Genomic DNA, 20,493 nt, shown 5'->3' with positions numbered 1-20,493 from the left:
TATACACAGTATGTTAGGTGTATCAATGTGCTTCAACTTTCAATGCGTATACACAGTATGTTAGGTGTATCAATGTGCTTCAACTTTCAATGCGTTCGTCAAGATATAGTGAAGGCCTGCTGCTCTAGGCTGTGGCTAAAATTCTGCAATTAAAATTACTGCTCACTGGCTTAGAGATCTGGCTACACAAAATTATTACATTTAACATTGGTCTTTTGTTTGTTTTGAAACAGGGTCTGACTATGCAGTTCAGGCTGGCTTTGCATTTGGCTTGGCCTTGGACTCACAGCAATCCTCCTGCCTCAACCTCCTGAGTGCTAGGACTATAGGTGTGTGCCACCACACCCAGCAATATTGGTCCTTCCAAAAGCCTAACAAAAAGAATATATATCCACACTTTCTGCTCTGCACACAAGAACTGAATTTATAGGTAAATCACAAAGTGTCCAAGTATCATGGAGGGATAGTTAAACAAAGTAGATCTTCATCTACTTTAAACCAAATCTACTCAGGATTTTAAAGTCTAATGATCAAAACTGAAAGCAAAATGAAGTCTGCATTTACACCACTCACCTACTCAATGAGTGTAAAATCAATGTTCTATTTTACAAACAAACTTTTATCTATTTGGAATAAACACATTTTACAAATATAAATGAAGTAAGATCTCTAACATAATTTACAAACCTGAGCAAAAATCTTGACCAACCGTGAATTATGTGAGGGTCGGATCTGCAAATACTCTCTCCACCACTGCTTCGCATACACAAGAAACAGCCTTTCTTTCTCCGCAGTCTTCTGACGTTCCAAAGCGAGCTGCAAATGTGAAAGGACATTTTTTGTCCCCTTGAGACCACAGCACCTTAACTACCAGCGCCCCATCGTCTGTGGGGGAGCGCCCCAGTGCCCACCTCGGCCAGCCTCATCCCTCGCACTCACTCGGGCCCACTCATCCCCGAGCGACCTGGCTTTCCCAGGACAGAAATCACGAGCAGGAAACCCCGTTGTCGCCCCTCATGCCAGGCTTGCTGGACCCAGCTCCTCATTCTCTCCCCGCCGAGTGTGGACTGTGGGGCACTCGGGTCTGAGTGTGTCCAGCTGCTCTGTGCCTGTCCAGACCTTCCCTACCCCAACCCCTCGGCCTCAGGCAGCCCTGATCGTGTTCCCCACGATGCTCTCTACCACCTGGTACTCTGCTTATTGACTCATGTTCACCATCTCCCCACCAGAATTATACTGCTTATTTATCTGCACTGCTGGGAACTGAGCCCAGCATTTTCTGCATCTCCAGCCTATTTCCCTTTCAATTTTTATTTTGAGAACGGGTCTTACTACATCACTAAACTGCTAGGCCATGCTCAACATGCAATCCTGCTACTCAGTCTAGAACTCAGGCTCTTGAGAGAAGCGGTCTGCATCAGGCACAGCTATAACCCCACTGTCTGGAACAGTGCGTCACATCTTTCAGCATCCGTTTAAAAGCGTGAGTAGTTCTGACTTAAAAATTTTAAGCCAGGTGTGATGGCACATGCCTATAAGGTCAGCACTCCGGGAGGCTGAGGCAAGTTTGACTCCCAGCTAAGCAACAGGGAGATCTTGTCTCAAAATTAACAAAGGTCAGGGTGGGGTCTGGGGATGTAGTTCAGTGCTAAGGTCTTGGCCAATTCCCAGCACTAGTAAAAGAAAAATTAATAATGGTGTAATTTTAAAGAAAAAGCCGAGGAACTAGAAACAATTCACACATTAGAAATAGGAGAATAAACCTATGTTCCAGTCATTAAAGAGTAGAAAAAAATCTGACAGCAGAAACAGGAGAAAATGTTTATGAAACAATGTCAAGTTTAACAATTAGAACCCCAGAGCTGGGGAGGCAGCTCAGTGCAGAGTAAGCACACGGCATGCACAAGGCTCTGGATTCCATTCCCAGCACAAAAAGCAGTTCTTTATTCATTAACATGCTAAAATAAAAAAATGTGACTAGCAAAAACGTAGAACCCAAATATTTACCATATATATCAGGTATTTATAATGTATTTAAAACTTCTACGTACACATCTACCTGTACGTGCTTATTTCGGCTGAGTAGTATCATGGATTGGCTTCCACTTGTGGCCTCAGGTGTACAGAGACCACCACGCATCTCAGATGCCAGAGATTAAAGGAAACGGGAGACCACAACAGGAAGAAGCTGCTTCAGGAAAAGAGCAGCACACTGTGTGCAAGAGACACAGGGGCTAGCAATCTAGAGCTAGGAGACAAGAGCCCAATGTGCGCAAGGGCTTAGGCCAAAGCTCAGGGTACAGCACTTGTCTAACACACACTCCAGAAAAATAATTTTTCTGAGCAGGGTCTCACTATGTAGTCCAGGCTGGCCTTGAACTCTCAGTGATCCTCCTGCCTCAGCCTTCCCAATGCTGGGATTATAGGCATGCACTACCATACCCAGCTGAAAAATAACCTTTGATAGGCTTAGCATTACTTTCTTTCTTTCTCATTCCTTTTGTTATCCTATGAATGCTAACCTAAAAATAACCAATGGTAACTATTTGAAAAGAATACTTTCTTGGATCAGTGAAGACCAATACACAAAGAAAAACTCAGAGTCACTTACCTGTGTGTTTACTACTTCTTGAGATAGTGTTTGACTGAGTGGTGGGTACATTTCAAATTTTATATTTAAAATTCCCACAGAAACTTTTGATTCTGTGCCTGTAAATATAAATAAATATTTAGAACTTCAAAGGTTTCAATACTATGTATATTTAACTTAAGTCTAACAAAAATAATTTAGAAACAGTTTTCTCATTTAAATGGAATAGATAATATTTGACATTACATTTAATTTTCTTATTAAAACAAATTCAATTAAATTTTTAGTTTTTACAAAGGCATCTAGTATAAGGCGATTATTAACTTCCTAGTCACATTTCAAGAAATTTTTCTGATCTGATTCAGGTTTAATTTTTATCTTCAGTAAATATAACACCAACCAGATTTACACTAAATACAAAACCAAAGCAATAATGTTTCATTTTGTGTTCATTAAAAAAAAGTAAGAAAGCATCTGTACTCCTTGTCATGTACTGCAGTCCTTACTTACCCTTTCTTATTAACGCGTTACGTGTGAGTGTGAATTTTCAGTCGATGCCTGGACTTAAGAGAATTAGAAAGCACGCTGCACACAAGAACTTTTTAATATTTCCTCACTAAATTTGTATAGTATATGTTTATTTCCTGGTCATTAATGATTATCATGTTAGGCCTAGGTTTGACAAGATCGGGCGCATTCAGGGTGGTATGGCCATAGACTAGGCCTAGTTTTGAAAACTGGGAATCTGTGTTTTTGAAAGAGGGCCTCACTGTGTAGTTCAGGCTGGCCTTGAACCCACTAGGTAGCCCCAGCTGGCCTCAAACTCACAGTGATCCTCCTGCCTCAGCCTCCTAAATGCTGGGATTACAGGTGTGTGCCACTACACTTGGCCAGGAATCTGTTTTGAAACTAAACCTCCTGCATAAAGAAGAATTTCTGCTCTACTTTCTAGTTAAGGAAAAACATATTCTGGGTAATATTCCTAAGGCTATGCAACTTACTGGTTATGTTCAAGTAATAAATTTCAAAACGAATGTAGTTCTATTAAAAAATAACTTTAAAAATAGCAAACCCGTTCTATTCTACACCATGCATAAATCACTGGTTGTCTTCTCTTTTCATCCTGTCAGCAAAGGCACACTGCACAGCAGGGAGTGTGCAAGATTTCAAGCAGCGGTGGCATTAGGATGGCGCCACCTGGCTCCTGGGGGCTGCTGAGCACTGGTGCTGCGCAGTCTCCTGTGAGGGCCAGACCCGCTCCACAGCGCGCAGGCCTGCTGGGCTGACGGAGGTGCACTGGGTCCTAGAGTGTGAGCAGGAGTAAGCTTTCGAACACACGTATTTGTGTGTATCAAAAACCTTCTTTTTCTTTATAGCCTTACACTTATTTAAAAAAATGAAAGATTGAAAATCTTCAAATTTTCTATATTCATTTTCCAGAAAATAATTTTCCTTAAGACGAGGCACTGACTGAAGTACTGCACTGGTATTATTCTTCAGGGTCTTCCTCTAGGCTATAATCAGAACGCTAATGAAACCCTGTTTCCCCTTTGCGGGTGTACCAAGCCAGTGTGAAGACAGCACACACACAGAGTCTGCCTACACGAAGGTAACAGTGACAGCAGGCATCATACCTACACCCATAAGTTCCACCGTCAGGCTGGTCACACCGTTTTCTGAGCCCAAAACCGATCGCCATTCCAGAAAATACGATGCTACTAAAGTGGTCTCACCAAAAATATCAGTTTTGATGAGCACCATATGAATTGGATCACTTATTGATAACATTGTTGTTGAATCGGCCATTCTAGTTCCATCACCTAGCAACAAAAACCAAAAAAATAAATAAACCAAACCATAATACATACTCTGTTAGGTCAAAGCAAAACAATACTTCTACTGAAAAATATGTGAAAAAATAAGTTTATATAAAACCAAGGAGCATAATTTGTTAGTGTAACAGAAAGCATGCCAGTCTAGGAACAGAGGTACTTCCTGTTTTTATCACTAATTCTGAAATGACTGGCAGAACCCTAACAGATTATCTAGTTACTTCCAACATCAGAGCTTTCCGAGCCATAGCGAAAAAGTCCATTCTTTGGAAGTAATCACCTAAAGCACATGCTATTATAGTAAAAAAAAAAAAAAAAAAAAAATCGAACATGTCAACATTCACGCTCAAACTACTTCAAGATCCAGAAATAATCACTGGACTATCTACACAAAACTCAACGATCCAGCACTCTGGGTATAGCAACTTCTCATGTTAACTATCTTATTAACTTTTTTTCAGTACTGGGGATTGAACCTTGGGCCTTGCTCATGCTTGGCAGGCACTCAACCACTGAGCTACACCTCCAGCCCTTTTTAAATTTTGAGATAGGTTCTCCCTCAGTTGCCCAGTCTGGCCACCAACTTGCAATTCCTCTTGCCTCAGTCTCTCTGGTAGCTGGGGTTATAGTCATGCACCACTACACCCAACTAGCAAAAAATTTAATAGGGAAAACCATAAGAAGCTTTATAAGTGAATTACGCCACCTTAAAATCTAAAATTATGAAGGTTTAATTCTGCAACTTTGCTGAGTTTATAAAGCTCTCTATCAACAATTAAAATGTATAGAATGCCTTATACACACCTGAGACTTTTTATTTAAACTGAAACTTTTCAGAGTTACACAACATCACAAATCTAACACAAATGACAAAGGTCCTGTCCCATTCTATACTACATCACTACCAACTGCTTAGCATGGTAACATGCACATGATAGGCATTTCAGTATCTCCCAAAAAGACACAACTTCAGGGGAAAATAATTAGCAGACAGTGCATAAGGCAAGAAAGTGGGTAAAAATCATTTAAGTCAAAAATATCAGTGTTGGGGAGGGACAAAGCCTAGAGAGATTAATCCATTAGAGATCTCTTAGAGCAAAAGTTGCAGTCGTTCCACCACAGAGCCTAAAAAAGAGCTACTCAATTAAACGACCATCTTGGTCCTTACCTAAGTTTTCTCTGTGTACTTCAAGTAAAAAGCCATCATGAAAATCTGGTTCACAGGCACATGGAACAGGTTTAGAACGAAAACGCTGGTTCCGATAATGTAAACACAAAGTAAAAGTTGAACAAACTTGTCCTGGTAAAGGCTCAGGTTCTTGAAGATGTTCCAAGAAAGCTTTTCCACCCAAAACCTGAAGGTAAAGATACCTCCGTGTTGGATCAATATTAGCTGTAAAGTGTAGCAATATATATGAGGAAACTGCCAAACAACTTCACAAAGGTGATCAAGACATTAGGAAATAATAATTTGACATAAATAAAAACAAAGACTGAAAAAAAAAAAGAAAATAACAAATTTACTACATAGCAGGATCTTTTGCACACTGGAAAGAAAAGATACACAATATGATATTCCAAGTGTAATACTGGCTATTTCTCATAGCCAGAAAGGAGTGAGAATACCAAGGTCTAATGCATGTTTCCTTTTTAGCTGCTTATAAAACATTCTTTCACTTCAAAAAGTGAAGTCAGACAATTACCAACTTAATAAGTGTATCTGTTAGATAATTATGTTACTATTAAAAAAAGCAAAGCTGTACAGTTTTCAGAATATATTAAAACAAGAGACCAGGGTTCCTGCTTTTTTTTTTTTTGGTCTTTTTGACACAGGGTCTCGCTATGCAGTTCAGGCTGGCCTTGAGCTCACTTTGTAGCCCAGGCTGGTCCTCCTGCCTCAGCCTTCTGAGTGCTGGGATTACAGGTGTGCACCACTACACCCGGCTGTTCCTGCTTTTTGTGTCAACTGTGCTATGAATTTTTCTTACATACTTCATGCAAATACAATCTAAGTTTTATGCTAATCACACACAAAAAGTATGGACTTCATTTTGGAAAACAAAAATTAAAATGTTTTCTATCAAATACCAAAACAGTAACTCATCAATAGCCATTAGTAACCACAAATAAATTAATGTTAAAAAATACATACATACTTTTTTTTAATGTTGATTGTTTATCAAAGCCAACAGGCTGTTTTGGAGAGGCAGAGAGTTCTTGCTCAACACTGTCCTAGAAAGGCAGTAACAAAAAAAATTAGGAACAAAAATTACAGTTAGGTTTAAAAAAAGAGAAAACTTCCACTGGAACTAAGCACTGTAAGGCCCTTTCCAAATACCCCTAATCTCCCCAACATAAGATAATGAAAATAAATGCCTCTGTAGAAGGTGGTACAGCTGGTCACTCCAAAAGTCTAACACTAAGAACTAAACTGTCTTCAAGCCTTGTACCCACGGAACACTCAAAGCAAATACTTAATGCTTTAAAGAAGATTAAACTTTCTCTAAATCTTATGTAATACTTGAACTAAGACTCTACCATGAACTGATTTTAATAAAGTGACATTCACACAGCCGAGACTGTTAGTAGGTCAATTTCCATAATAAAATAGGTTCATAAGCCTCAGAAACCAAGAGAACCCTGTATGCAAATATTTAATTCCCTAGTGTACTGAAGTGCACCCTATTTTTGCCTGACATTCAGGTATTGAGGTCACAGCTTTCATTATTGCCTCATTTCAAAGGAGGACCTACTTACTGTGCTCTGAGAAGTTATCAGCCCACCACTGACCTAGCTGTGTAAGATCTGAGGGCTCTTAAGCTGCCTGCTATTTTCTTAAAGAATTTAGTAAGTATAATTTAGAAAAAAAAAAGTGTAAGGTAAAAAAGAAATTGTAGGACAATCTTAGTGAAACAGCGTTTTGTTAAACAATCAACTAATTTGGCTAAAGTAGATATATTTAAAATTGCAGTCCTAGCTGGGTGTGCTAACCCCAGCACTCAGGAGGCTGAGGTAGGATCATGGTTGAGTTTGAGGCCAGCCTGGACAACACAGTGAGTTCAAGGGCAGCCTGAACTACACAGCAAGACTCTGTCTCAAAGACAGAAAATAAGCAGATAAATAAAACTGCAATCCTACAGTACAAGAAGAGAAAATTCTGTCACTGCAGAGACAGAAATACGTTATATAACAAATTTCAATGATACACAATACTAATTTCCATACTCAGGACGAAGTTAACCTAAAACAAAGACGTTACTAAATAGAATGACCTTTTTCATACTAAGAGAGTAACACCAAATATAGACCCTATAAACAGGGCTTGCACGAGCGAATACTTACACTGACTTTCCCCTAAAAGATTACTCACAGTAACAAAATTAAGTTCTTTCATCACATCGTCAATGATTCCTCGACGTCTAAGCGCTTTGATCAAATCCTCCGCCGACAGGTGCTGCTGGTCTGGCGCCAGTTCCTCCCGTATGGTCTCCGCCAGGATTTCCCTTATTCTGCCGTGGACATCCATCTGGAACGGAAGTCTCGTTTACCATGCTCACCGCGGCAGCAGTCAGGACTGCCCAAGTTGCGGACTTCCACCCAGAACGGCGTGGTCCCCGCCACTGAGGACAGAGGGCGACTTTTAAAAGATGAAAACGTCTGGGTAAAAACTCCAGAAATACTCTCTACTGGCTGCGTACCACCGCCGCTGCCCTCCGCTCGCAACGCTCGGCCACAGCGAGTCTCCCGGGCGCGGGGCAGCAGGCTCGGGGCGCAGCCGCGGAGCGCGAGGCCGGAGCAGGCAGCTGCGGACAAAGCCCGGCGACGGGCGCTCGGGGGACACGGTCGCTGGGGCCCGACTCGACGCTTCCCACGGGACCCCCGGCCCCCGGTTCCCGCCCTCGGCCCCGGCGCCCACCTTGCTCAGCTGCTGCTGGATGAGCTGCTTCAGCTCGGAGGCTTTCTCCGGAGGCAGCGACATGCCAGCGGCCGCCCTCGGCGCCAGGCGCCCCGGCCCCGCCGCAGCGCCGCTCTCACACTGCGCGAAGCTCCCGGGGGCCGACGCCGCGTCAGCCCGGCGGGGCGGGAACGGGCCGCGACGGCGCCAACTGTTTTCAAACGAGCGGACGCCGAGGCCCCAGGCTGCCCCTGCACCGCCTGCCCCTGCACCGCCTGACCGCCCGCTGCGCGCCCGAGCCCCGCACCACTTCCTCCCGCCCGCGCACCGGCGGGCTCTGGTCAGCCCTAGAGAGGCGCCGAGGGAGTGGAAGGACCCCGCGCCGCGCGGCATTGTGGGCCGCGCCCGGGCGCTCGCGCTGTGCGTCCGCGGACTCAGTTCCGGATTCCGGGGTCCTCCCCGAGGCCCTGGTCCTCCTCACGCCAGGGCCACGCTCCCTCCCCTGCCGCGACCATGTTCGTGCCCTGCGGGGAGTCGGGCCCCGACCTCTCCGGCTGCACCCTGCTGCTGGTGAGTCGCCCGAGCCTGCGCGCGCCGGACGTCTCGCGGGGCCGCGGGGCCATCGGGAAGGCAGGAGGGGAGCGGTCGGGCCGGCGGCGGCCCACGCTGTAAATACGCGTCTGCAAATCGCGTGTTTGATACGGGCGCCGCGTAGGATGTTGGGCGGGACACCCCTACGCGCTGTCCTTGGAAATCCGTTTTCGGATGGTGTGAGTCAGCCCTAAGCTAGCACGCCGTCGTCGTTACACAGTCTAAAAGTAGCTTCTGTGTCCGGCACACGCAGCGCTGTTGCAGTTACCCTGTTCCGTCATTGACTGCGTGCGAATGCGAGAAGAGTAAGTGCTTGTCCGGAAACACTTTGCAGTCCTGTTGGAGACGCGTGTGAGCAGGCAGAGCAGTAAACACCAAGCGAGACGTTAGAGCGGGTGCAGGCGGGCCCTGGGGTGGTTGGGAGCTGGACGATGTCTGAAGCAGAGGCACGAGAGGCGGCACCCGGAGACTGCAGCTTGCAGTGACGCATGGGGACGGAAGGGGCCGACGGTACCAGCCCAGAATGCGCCGTGGAGTGCTGTAAGGCCGGGGAGAGACGGAACTGTGATTTTATTCACTGTAGGGCAAAGAGGAGAGTGTCCGTTTGGATTTAGTGAGACGTCGGTTAGTAGTTGTCGCCTGGACCAAGTTACCGGTGCGATCATGGAGAAAGAAGCCATATCGGAGTGAACTGAGCAAGTGAGGAGGTAGAAAGGGAGAGAGAATTCATTCAGAAGTAATGTTCCTGTTTCTACTTAGTGGACAGCTGTTAGAGTTTTGGCTCTGTGAGAGAGTGAGACCTGAGGTGGCAAGAGAGTCAAGGGAAGATTTCTTTTCTTTTTCTTTTTTTTCTTTTTTTTTCGAGAAAGGGTCTCACTATGAAGTTCAGGTGGGCTTTGAACTCACTATGGCCGGAAACTCACAGTGATACTCCTGCCTCAGCCTCCTGAGTGCCGAGATTGTAGATGTGCACCACCGTGCCTAGCAAGGGAAGATTTTTTAGACTGAAAGATGTTCGTGTGCCGATGGGAATAAGCTAATAGAAGAAGAGAGGTGATACAGATGAGTCTAACCAAAGCAGCATCTGTGAGGAGGGAGTTCCCACAGGTGACCAGGGGTTGGGTAGGTGACAGCAGTGAGAAATGAGCATGCTCTGGGAACACTTGAAGGCCAGAATATGGCGATGCTGGAAGAATGCAGAGGAGCTCATTACAGAGATACCTTGGAGGTAAGTCAGTAAAAATTAGTCATAGTTAGATATAGTTGGTAAAAGAAAAGGGATAAATTAAGGTAGTAATTGAATAAGTAATATTGCCTTTTCGTGAACTATAAGAAAACAAGTTTGGAAAGAATTTAGTTTTGTACCTGTTGAGTATGAGTTGCTTATAACCTAACCATGTGGTTATGTCCAGTGGGCTCTGGAGCTCAGGGAATGGTGGGATATAGGTAGATATTTGGCATTTTGGCTGTTTGAAGTCATGAGAGAGAGAGAGAGAGAGAGAGAGAGAGAGAAGAGAGAGAGAGAGAGTGAGTGTGTGTGTGTATGTGTGTGTGTGTATTTAATGTGAAAAGAAAGCCACTCCAACCTCTGAGGACACTTCACAAAGCAAAGAGAAGGACCAGGAATGCTTTTGCTGATACCTCACAGAAAGCCTTTGTATTGGCTTTTCCACTTCCTGGAGTACTCAGAGTTCTCTCTGACTCTCTTTACCTCCTTCAGTACTGCAGTTATGACTTGAAGCAAACTTTCCTGGATCACCCTGTTTATAAGGAACCACACACACACACACACACACACACACACACACACACACGTATGCTCGCAGTCACTGTATTTCTCCTCATAGCACTCGCACTGTATAGTTTACTGTTAATTTTATTTCAGGTAAACTATTCCCTCATTAGGTTGGAAACTCCACCAGGGCAGACGTTTTTGTCAGTTTGTTTTACTGCATGAAAGTATCGCTATCTAGCTGTGCACCTGAATGTACGCATTTAGTACTCTTGCTGTAATTATTGTCTAATGTCTGAACTTTTTGATTATTGTCATCCCTGTGAACTTGTTAAAGTGTCACTAATTTGCTACCTCATTGAATGTACTTTTTCTATATTTCAGCCAGCGGTATCTGTTGGAAATGTTGGCCAGCTTGCAATAGATCTGATTATTTCTACACTGAACATGTCTAAGATCGGTTACTTCTATACTGATTGTCTGGTGCCAATGGTTGGAAATAACCCATATGCAACAGCAGAAGAAAATTCAACAGAACTCAGTATAAATACTGAAGGTATGCTTTTAGCAAGTTTTGTCCCACTACAAAGTAGAGTTCTTTTAAATTAGAAATAGTCTCTAAGCCAAGCACAGTGATGCACACCTACAGTTCCATCAGAAAGATGAAGGGTGAAGCAGAAGGATCACTTGAACTACAGTAGGAGTTCAAGGCCTACGTGAGTAATGTAGGAGACCCTGTTCTCAAAACAAAGAAAAACCCATGAGTGCTATTTTGTGGCAGGCATTTACTTAGTACCCGCTCTGCGTAGAGCTCACAACCCATTGCACTGTCCTTTTTACATCCATGAGTCAGTTCTTACGGTCCTCCAGTGGTGGCTCCTAGAGGTTTGTACTTGTATCTGTGGATAAAACTCAAATTAAAATATTTTCAACATGCATCCACCATTTTTTTCTTTTATTCTCTATTTCATTTTCTGTTCTTACTGGCATGTATAACCATCACTGATACTACAGATAAAAGAAAATTCCACTGGGCTCAGGTCCTATGTGTTTAATATGTGCTACTTCACCTAAGCCACCTAGATTTGCTGGCATGTTGTAGAATCCATACCAATACAATAAAGGTGGGCCTCAGAGATTAAGTTGTCTGGTGCCATGAGTAGGTGTAAGCTTTTCTTGTACTGTAAAATGCCACGATTCCTCCTTGGACTGTCAGGCGTGGTGAGTCAGTGCACAGGTTATGTTGCATTGGCCTCTGCCTGGCCATGGTATGGAGTGGTCCCAAGTGAGTGGAGGAAAAGCTCCTCCTGACGGGAAGCACAGGCACATCCTGTAACTTCCTTCAGGGGCTCGCTGCCATGTTGGCCTTGGCCTTTCCGTCATCTGTTTACCACTTAAGAACAAATGCAGAGCTGATTAAAGAGCATGGAATGCCATTGGTGGATGAAAGACAAATGAAGTATTGTAGTTTTGTCAGTTTTATTAGCCATGCCGTTATTCTTAGCTTGTATAATGAATGTTTTTTGAGAAATAACCTTATTACTGAAATAAAGGTGGCTTTGTTAACATAAGACTAGTCTTGAGCCAGGTGTGGTGTCACACCCTTGTAATCCCAACACTTGCAAGGTGGAGGCAGGAGCATCATTGCGCATTCAAGGCCAGCCTGGGCTACAAAGTGAGCTCAAGGCCAGCCTGAACTGCATAGCGAGACCCTGTCTCAAAAAGATTAAAAAAAAAAAAGACTGAGCCCTGGGTTCAGTCCCTAGTAGCATGCGCCCACACACACACAGAGATCCACTGGCTTTCCTTTCATAAACTGGTGGCAGATCCAATGTCTGGGTGCAGTTTAATCCACTTCATTTCCCTAGACTAGGGTGACTTGTAATCTGTTTATAGTAACCAAAGCTTACCCCTCAGCACAGTGGCCTGTCTGGTCCTGTGTCCTTTTAGAATGTCTGCAAGAGCTTCTCATTCATAAAGGTGAAGTTGGGCAGGGGAGCCTTACGCAGCTCTAAGTATGCCCCTGGTGGGATCTGGTGGAAGTGTGAACTTTTTTCCTGAAAAACTGCATGCATCTTGACTCACAGAAACTTGTACACTATTTCAGAAACTCCTAGGACACAAATGTACCTAGTCCAGGGATTTTCTTACATGGCTCACGTTCTCCTACACTTTAGTCTGTTCTGTTAATTCCAGTGAGTGTTGCTGGTCTCAGAAGTGAAGAGGGAAGAATACGAAAAACTGAGTTTAGCTTCCTTAAGGATGATTTTATTTCTCATAACACCGTTTCCAAGAGAATACTTTTGGTTTTATAATAAGGTCAGAGGAAAAATTTTTTAAAACTTCAGAGATGTACCTTGCTGTGGTGCCCAGGCTGGCCCTGAGCTGCAGGGCCAGCGATTCTCTTGCTGGCCTCTGCATATCATCACTATTAGCAAAAAATAATTTGGGGTATTTTCTTACAGTTAGCTTTTTTTTTTTTTTGTCTTTTTGAGACAGTTTCAGTATGCAGTTTAGGCTGGCCTTCAGCTCACTTTGTAGCCCAGGTTGGCCTCGAACTCACAGTGATCCTCCTGCCTCAGCCTCCTGAGTGCTGGGATTACAGGCATGCACCACCACACTGGCCAGTTAGCTTTTCAAAACTGAATATATTCTGTAGAACAAATCCCACTGGCATGTTTTAAATTACTTCTCAAGTGTTTTATCTTAAGCAGTTGGTATTGTGCTTATGTTCTGTATTTTAATAAAATTCTTAGATACAAAAGACATTATAATTTATATTTTTATCATGAAAATTTAGCTTGAAAAGTCATTTTAACTGTCCTATGGCTTCATTTTCTTTTTGTCTTTGTAGTATATTCATTGCCTTCAAGAAAGTTAGTGGCTCTTCAGTTAAGATCTATTTTTATTAAGGTTAGTGTGTTATATTTACCTTTTTCAGCTTCTTAAAGTATAATATCAAGAGAAAAGCTAAGTACCATTAGATTTGAAGGTCATTTGTGCTGTGCTGTATGTACAATTAAGAAAGCTGTGGGGGCTGGGGATTTAGCTCGGTGGCAAAAGCGCCTGCCTGGCAAGCGCAAGGTCGTGAGTTCGGTTCCCGGTACCGGAGAAAAACCAAAAAAAAAAAAAAAAAAAGAAAGCTGTGATTCTTTAGAAAAAAAATCTCATTTCAGATGTTACCATGATTTCATGGTTATTTTAAAAAAATTGGGACTTACAACTCAAGTCTAATACATTCTTGATTCAAACAGTATTGGTAAAAAAAGAACTAGGCATGCAAGTATCATAGATTTGTTGCATTCGTATTACTTTCAGCTGGGGGACCTACATACGTTATGTACCCACGTATTGATTCTGAATCCAGGCTTGTTCCTCTCCCCCCACACCACACTCATAGGGCCCCCAGTTCAAAGCCCGTTGTGCTCAGGCTCCTCTCCCCTCTCCTGCCCCACCCTTCAGTGACTCTGAGCTACATGCAGTCACATCACTGCTGTCTCCAAAAGCCTGCACAGCTCCCGGCTCCTTGGGTCCACAGCCCTGCGCTCGGGCTGTGAGGCTCACATGTGTACTGCTAGCCCCCTGTCATTACCGCCTGGCTGACTTGGGGGTACCAGGGATTAAAGCCAAGGACTTGGGTGTGCTCACCAGGTTGCTGTACCACTGAGCTGTGTCCCTGACCCTTTCTATTTGTATTTATTTATTTTGAGGACTTGCTGAGTTGTCCAGGCTGGGCTGGAACATGGGACCCTGCTGCCTTGGCCTTCAGTGGCTGGTGTCACAAGTGTGTGCCAGCACACCCTCTCTGTCTATATATACTTTTTAATCTTTTAAGTTTTTTGGTAGTGCTAGGGTTGGAACCCAGAGCCTGGAGCATGTGAGGTAAGAGCTCTCCCACTAAGCTATGCCCTGTTTTTTTTTTTTTTTTTTGGTTTTTTTTTTTCCGGTACCGGGAATCGAACTCATGACCTTGTGCTTGCCAGGCAGGCGCTGTGCCGCTGAGCTAAATCCCCAGCCCCAGCTATGCCTTCTTCTAGCTATTTAAGTTTTAATGCATTAATTTAAAATAAAAATGCAGGGATGGGGTTTTAGCTCAGCGGCACAGCACTTGCCTGGCAAGCATAAGGTCTTGAGTTCGATTCCTGGTACTGAAAAAAAAAAATAGAATAAAATAAAAATGCAGTATCATTTGATCGTTTTCTAGCTTGTGGCTGTCATAAATGGTGCTGCCGTAATTACTTTTCATGTTTATTCAGAACCACTTCTTTAGTTAACAGTGTCATATACCCACATTTTGCACTGAGACTTGCTAACAGTTTTACATTGTGCCACATGGTTTTATGCTTCTCTGCTGATGAGTGTAAAACTTAAGACAGGCAAGACACATACTTCCAAATTAGATTTTGGTAGATGAAATAAAGAATGATTTTAAAAATTGCAAAGATGTATTGAGCTTTGATTCTTCTCATTGCTGTTAATCTAAGCACTTCATGTGTACTATTCTACTTGCTCCCTGCAGCAAACCCGTGAGTCAGGTACTAACATTATTCTCACTTTTCAGGTAAGGAAACTGGATCCCTGAAACCCAGAAAGGCCAGGAAATTTGCTGAGGACGTGTGGTAGGGTCTGTAGGCAGTGGGGCCTCTTAATCTTCGGAGTGTGCTGCTCTCTTATTTTTAAAAGGTTGCCATTTTTACCTGTACTTTAAATTTTAATAAATATTATTTTTTAACTGCCAGGAAAAACTTTTATGTGGGTTCCCCCCAAGTTTTATATACATCCCAGATTTACCAGCAGTTAACATCTCATCACACATGCTTGATCTCTTTCTGTGTGTGCAGTTTCCTTCTGTCAGGTAGTCCAACAATAGGCTCCTGATTTGACATTTCATCCCTCAGTACTTCAGCCTCAACTTGCAAGAACAAGGCCCGGGCGTAGCTCCGTGTGGAGCACTTGCCCGGCACGTGTGAGGCCCTGGGCGCCATGCCCAGCACTGCCAAAAGAAAATGAAAAGTACAGTCAGGGACATTTTCCTTCATATCCACAGCATCATCGCCGCCCCACAGAGAATCAGCATTTACTGACTCACTCGGCAATTTCATCCCGTGTATTGGACATCCAGATTGTGCACATAGTGCCCTTCGGTACTGGACCAGGCAAGGTCTGCTTGTTGCACCTGACTGGTGCGTCTTTGTAGTTGGTGTCCTGTGGTGCGTTACTGGATCTGGTCCTCTTTCTGCTCCTCATGGTCCTGATGCCTTTGAAGAGGGGAGGTCAGATGTTCAGCATTCTGCACTCATCTCCCTCATGATCAGATTCCAATACTAATTTCTGATGAGCACGTCACAGACGATCATGAAGTTTTCCCCCTACACTGGGGATTGAACTTGGAGCCTTAGGCTGACAGGCAAGCACTCTAGGAGTGAGCCAGGTCTGGTCCCTGCCCTTTTTAATTTTTATTTTGACACGGTCTCACTAAGCTGTTAAGACTGGCCTTAAATTGGGCTTCTCCTGCCTCAGACTCCCAAGTAGGTGGGATCACAAGCATGGCACTGCACCCAGCTCATGGTGGTGATTAACCATTAAATTGGGGCTGGGGGTGTAGCTCAGTGGTAGTCACTCTTGGGGGCCTGGATTCAATCCCCAGAACTGCACATGAAATTAAGTAATAACAGATTACTTAGAAAAATGATTGTTCTTAGAGGTTTTTGACATCTAGATTCCTCACGGTTAATTTATTTCATAATTTTAATTCAGCTCTACAATGTTCCACACTAAAGCTGTACTAAGTAATTGTTCTTCACCTTTCACTTTCAAAACAGTAAGTGGATCTGACAGTACAGGACTAATAAATTTAGTGTCTGTATATTGCATATCATTATCACAAAGTTTATAAAGTATTATGTAGACCATTACAAGATCTCACTTTTACATGTTCTTTTTTTTCTCAATGGCATACAAAGTATAAATCCAGCTCATTCTGTGAGAAACTCCTTTCCTGGGTGAAAAGTAGCAGCTTTGCCAGAGTTATTGTTCTTTCGAGCAGTCACTCATACCAACGAAACGACCTACAGCTTCGCAGGTGCGTATTTGCCCTAGTTAGGGTTTATGTTGATGGATAACTCACTGTTGATAAGTTAAATTTTTAAAAAGTCACAGGTGTCCTTACCTCTCCAATTGGAAAGAATAAGGTTAAAAAAAGAGAAACAAGAGGGACACAGATACTTTGAATTCCTGTGATGTTAGTACAGCTAGGCAAAAAGAAGACTTGGGGTTCTTTGGAAAATGGGTTTGGGAACCATGCTGTTAGGGTTTGCTGTCATGTGTGGACCAGTGTCACAGAGCTCAGCTGGTTCAGAGAAAGGAGAAAGAAAGCCGACCCAAGATTTATGGACTGCCAGGTGTGGTGGCGCACACCTGTAATCCCAGCACTTGGGAGGCTGAGGCAGGAGGATAGCTGCGAGTTCAAGGCCAGCCTGGGCTACGAAGTGAGCTCAAGGCCAGCCTGAACTGCATATGAGGCCCTGTCTCAAAGAGACAAAAAAAAAAAGATTTATGGACTGATGACTTTGTGGCTGTGCACATGTGCGTAGCTGGGGTGAGAGCTGCGCCTGCTGGGCAAGTGCTGTACCGCTGAGCGCACACCTGCCCATCAGTTGGTAACTTTGGAGAGGTTCAGTTGGTGCTGAGTATTCCCAGATACGCAGTTACTTGTATCTGTGGGAGTCCGTTGCCTTCAAGTAATCACCATAGTGTGTCATGGTGAGTTCTCAGATACAAAACAAAGTATCTCCAAAATAGAAACACAAACTTGTATTTTATTATCACATGAAATTGATAAAATACTATATGGGATACAGTTACACTCTCTTGTAGTTCATTTAGACCAGTACTTAGCCACCTACCAAATCAGGGTGGAAATACTAGTCAGCTCCTAGTTTTTGCAGATAGCTGACTGGGAGACATCTTGCTGTGGACCTTACAGCGTCGTGGCGGAGGGGCAGGGTGTGGGGCACAGATGGATCTTCACATCATCGGCCCTGTCCTGCTTTACGTCTCCCACCCCTGCTTTCTCCTGAGCATGCGCACAGCTGGCCAGTGTGATGTGTACTGCGTTTGCTCTTCCAAGTCTTCTCAGACTTGTAGTTTTTTGCCTTATGCAGCAGATTACATGGAGACGAAGTTGAGTTTGAAACCTGATGATTGCCTTAGTGAAAGGCAATATTCATTACAAATACTTACGTTTGTAAATTTTTTGGAAATATAACTATATGATTGTTTCTAGCACTCCGTTTCGGTACCTGCTTACACCTTGTATGCAAGACAGTGCTCAGAATGAAATACAGAGCCTTAACTGGCAAGAAATGGAAAAAACCCCATGCATACCAGAAATGAGTGATTCTGATTACTGTGTCCGGATTCCAGGCGGAGGGATCACGAGAACACTCTACCAAGAGAGGTGAGTGTGCCTCTGTGTTTTCTACCTTAATTGTAAAATAGCCTTAGCAGGCCATGGCAGCACATACCTGTAATCCCAGCACTCTGGAAGACTGAAACAGGAGAATCACAAGTTCAGGACCAGCCTGGGTAACTTAGCAGCTTAGACCCTATCAAAATTTTACACTGCTGGGCATGGTGGCACACGCCTATAATCCCAGCACTCGGGAGGCTGAAGCAGGAGGATCGCTGAGAGTTCAAGGCCACGCTGAGCTACATAGTGAAACCCTATCTCAAAAAAAAGAATTATAAAAAGGGGGCTGCAGATACAGCTTAGTGCAAAGGCCGTGGATTCAACCCTCAGTACCACAAAAGTACATACATTTTTGAAAATTAAATTGTGGGCGAAGTGTCTCCTGTCTGTAGTCGTAGCACTCAGGAGGTTGAGCCAGGAGGGTCACTTGAGTTCAGGAGTTTGAGACCAGCCTGGGGAACACAGGGTTAGGTGCCACAACTTCCACAACTTTGTCGTCATCATCATAAGTAGAAATTCGAACCCATTAAATAATTACACTTCATTTCTATAAAATTCCTAGTAATTAATGTTCCCACTTTTATTTCTGATTTTACTAATTTGAGTTTTTCTCTTTTGTTCTTAGTCAACCTAACTACATAAAGATTTATCAGTTTTTTGTGGGTTTTTTTATTTGTTTTTTGTTTCTTTCCTGTTCCGGGAATCGAACTCACGACCTCGCACTTGCCTGGCCGGTGCTGTGCCACTGAGCTGAATGTCCAGCCCCAAGATTTATCAGTTTTGTTGCTTGCTTTCAAAGAACTTTCAATATCACCAGTTCTTCTTTAATATTTTCTGTTCTCTATCTTACTTACCTCCACTCTTTACTTAGATTATTTTCTTCTTTCTGCAGCTTTGAGTATACTTTGCTCTTTTCTCTGAGGTGTAATAGGTTGTAAACTGGAGCCCCTAGAGTGACACAGACCCAGGGCCCCTGGCCGTGTGCAGCGCCGCCATAGCACGGCCGGGGTTCTCGCACTTCGGGACTCCCAGGGCTCCATGCCGCGACGAAGCCCTGAGATACTTGTGAACGAGATGTCGGCTGGTTTGAGGGCTGCCAGTGGCTGCGGCTTTCTGACTCTTAGGGACTGAGATGTGAAGGTGCCTGGCTCCCGCTCAGTCTCCTGTAGGTGTAAAACGCCTGCCTGGACCCAGCCCACCTTCTTTGTGAAGCCATCGGGCGCGTACGCTCACGTTTGACTGAAATTTCTCGTGGCTCTTGGTTGTAGGGTGTTAGGAATAACTGTTGCTTTGTTGGCAAACAAGAAGCTTCCTGTGTCGGTTTATCACCGCCTCACATTGTCTCGAGGTGGACATTGATGGTAAGGAGACGGTGTGGCGCTCAGGGGACCTGGGCTCAGGTCCACCCCGCTACTTGGCAGACAGCCCTGAGCAAGCTCACCTTTCTTCAGTCTCTGGACACCTGTTCCTCATGTCATGGCTGACACTTCCAGGGTATCAGCTGGGTTGATCACGGTTTAAGTGATACAAGAATTTGTCACTTTGCCTTGCTGCCTCCCTTCAGCCTGTAGAGTAGCTCTCTACCCCTCTTTCATAGACCCAGAACCCCAGAGCCCTGATGAAGTCACTTGCACAGGCCCTCCTTCACGTGGGAGAGCTGGAGTTTGAACCCTGGCATTCTGTCCATGTTTTATTATTCCAAGTGGATTTCTTCATACAATGGAAAGCATCATAGTTCACTTAAGGATTATCGTAAGGACTAAATTGTCAAATTTGCAGACAGTACTTAGCACGTGGTATCTGTAAGAAGAAAGTTTTCTTCTCTCTTAACTATTCCATTCTCTTCCAGATTTCGTTTACTGCTCTTTTCTTTTTTGAGACAGGGTGTCCCTTGAACCCCCGCAGTCCTGCCTCAAGCTCCCGAGTGCTGGGATTACAGGCATGCGCCACTGTGCCTGGTTTGCTTTGCTGCTGTAGATGATTCATAACCGGGGATGTACTTCCTTTCAGTCACTTCACCATGACAGTTACTGTCTTCTAATCTCGGCTTTGGGAGTGGGTCAGAACCAGATCTAGTTTTGCTAGTTTTCACATAGCCTGAGGCAAGACACAGGCCTACTTGCTCCAGTGTTCTGACTCCCCGCCTGCCTGAGAAGTGTGGATGTCCCACGGTGGGGAGAGGTGAGTGAGCTCTTCTGCCCAGAAGCCAGCAGGCCCCTCCCTGCCGCGCACTGGGCTTGGCATGTTCCAGCGGTGGAGGAAGCTGGTTTGTCCTCTTGTGTATTGCAGCTGCTCTAAAGAAATCCCAATGGCCGTGCTGCTGAAGTTTGTTTCTGAAGGTGACAACATCCCGGACGCGCTGGGGCTCGTTGAGTACCTTAA

At 44.2% G+C, this 20,493-nt stretch overlaps 2 protein-coding genes across 3 annotated transcripts in view; one reads left to right on the top strand and one right to left on the bottom strand.

Moving 5' to 3' along the window:
* The window catches only part of Cep76 (centrosomal protein 76kDa), an 18,488-nt gene extending 9,764 nt beyond the window's left edge, over positions 1-8,724 (bottom strand). The window contains exons 1-7 of the mRNA XM_005372555.2: positions 8,339-8,724; positions 7,793-7,948; positions 6,579-6,654; positions 5,591-5,815; positions 4,225-4,410; positions 2,612-2,709; positions 688-816 (exon numbers count right to left, since the gene is read on the bottom strand). Of these exons, the coding sequence (XP_005372612.1) occupies positions 688-816; positions 2,612-2,709; positions 4,225-4,410; positions 5,591-5,815; positions 6,579-6,654; positions 7,793-7,948; positions 8,339-8,710 (1,242 nt within the window). The 5' untranslated portion in view covers positions 8,711-8,724. The remainder of the gene's footprint in view (positions 1-687; positions 817-2,611; positions 2,710-4,224; positions 4,411-5,590; positions 5,816-6,578; positions 6,655-7,792; positions 7,949-8,338) is intronic.
* The window catches only part of Psmg2 (proteasome (prosome, macropain) assembly chaperone 2), a gene marked incomplete in the record, with an annotated part of 13,713 nt that continues 1,093 nt past the window's right edge, over positions 7,874-20,493 (top strand). Inside the window, 7 exon segments of one of the 2 annotated variants that reach the window (XM_013513426.1) lie at positions 7,874-8,887; positions 11,025-11,196; positions 13,495-13,553; positions 15,688-15,801; positions 16,604-16,722; positions 17,926-18,099; positions 20,401-20,493. In XM_013513426.1, the coding sequence (XP_013368880.1) occupies positions 8,831-8,887; positions 11,025-11,196; positions 13,495-13,553; positions 15,688-15,801; positions 16,604-16,722; positions 17,926-18,099; positions 20,401-20,493 (788 nt within the window). 2 annotated transcript variants of the gene reach the window in all.

This window comes from Chinchilla lanigera, unplaced genomic scaffold (assembly GCF_000276665.1).
Source record: "Chinchilla lanigera isolate Chin_1 unplaced genomic scaffold, ChiLan1.0 scaffold00001, whole genome shotgun sequence".
Lineage (NCBI taxonomy): Eukaryota > Metazoa > Chordata > Mammalia > Rodentia > Chinchillidae > Chinchilla > Chinchilla lanigera.
This window is presented reverse-complemented; position numbering and strand designations above follow the sequence as displayed.